General features: G+C 60.9%; 1 protein-coding gene across 1 annotated transcript; it reads left to right on the forward strand.

Annotated features, from left to right (window-relative positions):
- The first annotated feature begins 403 nt into the window (after positions 1-403).
- On the forward strand, positions 404-3891 carry LOC136467912 (ATPase 8, plasma membrane-type-like). The gene is made up of 2 exons (XM_066466725.1): positions 404-720; positions 880-3891. The coding sequence occupies exons 1-2, from the start codon at positions 673-675 to the stop codon at positions 3685-3687; spliced, it is 2856 nt and encodes a 951-aa protein (XP_066322822.1). The 5' UTR covers positions 404-672; the 3' UTR covers positions 3688-3891.
- Positions 3892-5459: the final 1568 nt, after the last annotated feature.

Genomic DNA, 5459 nt, shown 5'->3' on the forward strand with positions numbered 1-5459 from the left:
ACAACGGAGGATGGCTGGCGGTGCACCCAACGGCTCTCCGTTGCAGCATTGCCGGACGCAACGACGCCGGTTTCTAAATCATGCGGAGACGCAGGAACAACCACGTACCTGTGGGATGGAACAGGGAGCCGGCCAGCCGTGCACTGCATGCATGGCTGCTAGGTTGACCAGGACCAACGCCGCGCGTGGATGGAGCTAGCGACTAGCGAGCGAGCGATAGGCGCCGTGGACGGATGGCGCAGCGCGAGCCGAGTGGCACGGCATGGCAGCCAGAGGGGCGGGCGGGAGGCAGCGGCCCGCCGCACGCCTCGCGGCACGTCCCGCGCCCGTCGCGTCGCGTCGCGTGGCAGCCCGCCTCCAAGAAGTATAAGACGCGCACCGGCGGGGCATGGCCATCTCGTCTTCAAGCAGCGCACGGACCGAGGCGAAGGGCAGGCCCGGCTCCGTCCCGTTCCATGAAGGCCTAACCCGCGCGGGCAGGCTTTAGTAGGACGCGAGTGAGCGCGAGCGGCCAACCGGGAGCGAAGCCAGCGCTAGCTGCCGCCTCCCTCCCTCGGGTCCGCCGCGCGCCGACCGCCGCCACCACCGCACGACGCCGACGCCGACGTCGACCGCCGACGCCGCTCCACCCATTAGCTAGCTAGCAGCAGCAACATCGACTAATAAACAACCATGGCGTCCATCTCCCTCGAGGACGTCCGCAACGAGACCGTCGACCTCGTACGCCCACCCGCTTCCTCCTCCACAGCACTTTGTCGCCATGGATTCCCAACGAGGCAGCTCCTTTAATTTTCCCTTCCTTTGCTGTATATATGTATACATGTTTTGCTCTGACTGCTGTTGCCACCGCCGACGCCGGCACCGCCGTCACGCATGCAGGAGACCGTCCCGGTGCAGGAGGTGTTCCAGCACCTGAAATGCAGCAAGCAGGGGCTCTCCAGCGCGGAGGGCGAGAACCGGCTCAAGATCTTCGGGCCCAACAAGCTGGAGGAGAAGACGGAGAACAAGCTCCTCAAGTTCCTGGGCTTCATGTGGAACCCGCTCTCCTGGGTCATGGAGGCCGCCGCCATCATGGCCATCGTGCTCGCCAACGGCGGCGGGAAGCCGCCGGACTGGCAGGACTTCGTCGGCATCGTCGTCCTCCTCTTCATCAACTCCACCATCAGCTTCATCGAGGAGAACAACGCCGGCAACGCGGCGGCCGCGCTCATGGCGGGCCTCGCGCCCAAGACCAAGGTGCTCAGGGACGGTAAGTGGAAGGAGGAGGACGCGTCCATCCTCGTGCCCGGGGACATCATCAGCATCAAGCTCGGTGACATCATCCCCGCCGATGCCAGGCTGCTGGAGGGCGACCCGCTCAAGGTCGACCAGGCGGCGCTCACGGGCGAATCGTTGCCGGTCAACAAGCACCCGGGGCAGGGTGTCTTCTCGGGCTCCACGGTGAAGCAGGGCGAGATCGAGGCCGTCGTCATCGCCACCGGCGTGCACACCTTCTTCGGCAAGGCGGCGCACCTGGTGGACAGCACCAACAACGTGGGCCACTTCCAGCTCGTGCTCACGGCCATCGGCAACTTCTGCATCATCTCCATCGCCGTCGGGATGGTCATCGAGATCATCGTCATGTACCCGATCCAGCACCGCGCGTACCGCGACGGCATCGACAACCTCCTCGTCCTGCTCATCGGCGGCATCCCCATCGCCATGCCCACCGTGCTGTCGGTCACCATGGCCATCGGTTCCCACCGCCTGTCCCAGCAGGGCGCCATCACCAAGCGCATGACCGCCATCGAGGAGATGGCTGGAATGGACGTGCTGTGCAGCGACAAGACCGGCACACTCACCCTCAACAAGCTCACCGTCGACAAGACCCTCATCGAGGTGTGCGGCAAGGGCGTCGACAAGGACATGGGTCTCCTCTACGCCGCCAGGGCCTCCCGCGTCGAGAACCAGGACGCCATCGACACCTGCATCGTCGGCATGCTTGCCGACCCCAAGGAGGCCCGCGCCGGCATCAAGGAGGTCCATTTCCTCCCCTTCAACCCCGTGGAGAAGCGCACGGCCATCACCTACGTCGACGGCAACGGCAACTGGCACAGGGTCAGCAAAGGCGCCCCCGAGCAGATCATCGAGCTGTGCCGGATGAGCAAGGACGCTGAGAAGAAGATCCACGCCCTCATCGACGGCTACGCCGACCGCGGCCTCCGCTCCCTGGGCGTGTCGTACCAGCAGGTCCCCGAGAAGAGCAAGGAGAGCGCCGGCGAGCCGTGGCAGTTCATCGGCCTCCTGCCGCTGTTCGACCCGCCGCGGCACGACAGCGCGGAGACCATCCGCCGCGCGCTCCACCTGGGCGTGAACGTGAAGATGATCACCGGCGACCAGCTGGCCATCGGCAAGGAGACGGCGCGGCGCCTTGGCATGGGCAGCAACATGTACCCGTCCACCACCCTGCTGGGCGACAACAAGACCGGCGAGATGGGCGGTCTGAACATCGACGAGCTGATCGAGAAGGCGGACGGGTTCGCGGGGGTGTTCCCCGAGCACAAGTACGAGATCGTCAAGCGGCTGCAGGACCGGAAGCACATCTGCGGCATGACCGGCGATGGCGTGAACGACGCGCCGGCGTTGAAGAAGGCGGACATCGGCATCGCGGTGGACGACGCGACGGACGCGGCCCGGAGCGCGTCGGACATCGTGCTGACGGAGCCCGGGCTGAGCGTGATCGTGAGCGCCGTGCTCACCAGCCGCGCCATCTTCCAGCGCATGAAGAACTACACCATCTACGCCGTGTCCATCACCATCCGCATCGTGCTGGGCTTCCTGCTCGTCGCGCTCGTCTGGAAGTTTGACTTCGCGCCATTCATGGTGCTCATCATCGCCATCCTCAACGACGGCACCATCATGACCATCTCCAAGGACCGCGTGAAGCCGTCGCCGACGCCCGACTCGTGGAAGCTCAAGGAGATCTTCGCCACGGGAATCGTGCTCGGCACCTACATGGCGCTCGCCACGGCGCTCTTCTTCTACCTCGCGCACGACACCGACTTCTTCACCAAGACCTTCGGCGTGCGGTCCATCAAGGAGAACGACAAGGAGGTGATGGCGGCGCTGTACCTGCAAGTGAGCATCATCAGCCAGGCGCTCATCTTCGTGACACGGTCCCGGAGCTGGTCCTTCGTGGAGCGGCCCGGCGCGCTGCTGGTGATCGCCTTCCTGGCGGCGCAGCTGGTGGCGACGTGCATCGCCGTGTACGCCAACTGGGAGTTCTGCAAGATGCAGGGCATCGGCTGGGGCTGGGGCGGCGCCATCTGGGTGTTCAGCATCGTCACCTACTTCCCGCTGGACGTGCTCAAGTTCGCCATCCGCTACGCGCTCTCCGGCAAGGCCTGGAGCAACATCAACAACAAGACGGCCTTCACCAACCGCACCGACTACGGCAGGGGAGAGCGGGAGGCGCAGTGGGCCACGGCGCAGAGGACGCTGCACGGCCTCAACCAGGCCACCGCCACCTCCGACCTCTTCGGAGACAACCAGGGCTGCCGCGAGCTGTCGGAGCTCGCCGAGCAGGCCGCCAAGCGCGCCGAGGTGGCCCGGCTCAGGGAGCTGCACACGCTCAAGGGGCACGTCGAGTCCGTCGTCAAGCTCAAGGGCCTCGACATTGACACCATTAATCAGAGCTACACCGTGTAAACTCAACTCAGGTTTTTTTTTTGGCATAGACACATACAAACATACATACACATATATATATTTGTAAAGATTCGTTCGTATTTTCATTTTCACCGGGAAGATTTCTAACTGTCCTCCTCCCTCCTTGTAAGTTGCTCCTGTACACTCTTCCTGAATTCATGGCGTGTCGTTGTAGCAATCACCACTTCCTCCCTGTGAATGCCCACAGCGTGTCTTGGTGAAAGCATGTATGATTATTGTTAGATTGATCTCTAATTCTAACAGGATCCAACGGCCCAGTTGAGCCTTTGATTCTTGCCCTGATCGGGGACGTCCAGCCCACCATGGCTAGAGGGCCCCTGTCACACTGCGCTATAAAAAGAGGTGGGGGCCGGCGGCTCTTATCACGAGGTTCGCCTGAGCCGAGCTCCCCACCGACAAACCCTAATCCGATCTAGAGAACGCGCAGCCAGTGACGGGAAGCCACCAGTCGCGCCGCCACCGGACTCCACTGCCTTCACCGCCGGTCGCCACAGCGCATCACCGACATCGTCTTCACCGACCGTCGTTGCCCTAGAGTAGACATCGACTCCATGGCGGATGCGAGCGGATCTTCCTCCACTGCAGTGTCAGGTTTGACGCGTCCATCTTCTACCTCTCCATTTCTCTCGTTCTACCTACTGTTACTGCTCTGGTAGTCGTTGTAGGGTTCATGACACTATTTAACAGCAAGTACCCGGCTAGATCTATGCTCCTAGTAATTCTATAGTTCTAACATTGGTATCAGAGCCATCGGTTTCTAGGGTTTTTAGATCTAGAATGGGTAAACCGATTAAAGAAGAAAGTAGAAGGTTAGATCCAGTGCGGGTCTAAGAAGAACAGAGGGTTCGGTTGAACCCTAACCCTAACTGGGTTAAGAAAAGGAGAAGAAAAATAGGGTTTCGGCCTTAAGAAGGTAAGAGCCGAACCCTAAACCCGTGAAGACTTCATGGGGAAGATAAACAGTGTAACCCTAACAAGAAAAGAAACCCTAACCATAAATCCCCAATCGGTTGAATCCAAGAAGAACAAAAGAAAGAAGCAAATTAGAGGGGATGTTGGGGAAAAGGGGGTCTACCTCGCCGCTGCGTAGCGCTGCGGCCTCACCGGCGCACGGGAAAAAGAAGGCCGAGCCGGGGGCGCTGCTTGCCGAGCTCGGGCCAAGGGGGTGCCGTAGCCAGGTCGCTCGCCGGCGGCGCGCTCACCCGCTGGGGAGCGCGCTCGCCGGCGAGGGGACGGCGACGGCGCCGAGTCGTCTGCTCGCTCACGCTCGCTCTCACTCACGCTTGCTCTCGCTCGGGCTCCGCGTGACAGAGAGAGAGAGAAGGGGAGGAGTAGAATGGGAGTTAGGGTTTCGGTCGACGCGGCCGGGCTTTTTTGTTTGGGCGACCGTCGTATGCGATCCGACGACTCAGATTGATCGGGCCGACTCACGGCCCAGGCGGGCGAGCGCGCCGCGCGGCTTTGCTGGCCCAGGCCCAGGTTGCGGCCTAGGTGCGGGCAGCGCGCGCGTAGAGAATTGGGCCGGGCCATTTTGCCGACTGGGTCGAATGAATAGTGCTGAAATGAATCAGTTTTTTCTTTTTTTTCTTTTTCCAGTAAATATTTATTTCTTAGAAAATGAATAAATGGCTTAAAGAAAATAGAAATGAGAATTTTCCTATGGGTAAAATTCACGAAATTGAGATTATTTTTCCGCTGCATATTTAAAGATGTTATTTTTAGGGGCTATTGCGTTCTTGCCCCTATTTTGA

Source organism: Miscanthus floridulus, chromosome 7, assembly GCF_019320115.1.
Source record: "Miscanthus floridulus cultivar M001 chromosome 7, ASM1932011v1, whole genome shotgun sequence".
Classification (NCBI taxonomy): domain Eukaryota; kingdom Viridiplantae; phylum Streptophyta; class Magnoliopsida; order Poales; family Poaceae; genus Miscanthus; species Miscanthus floridulus.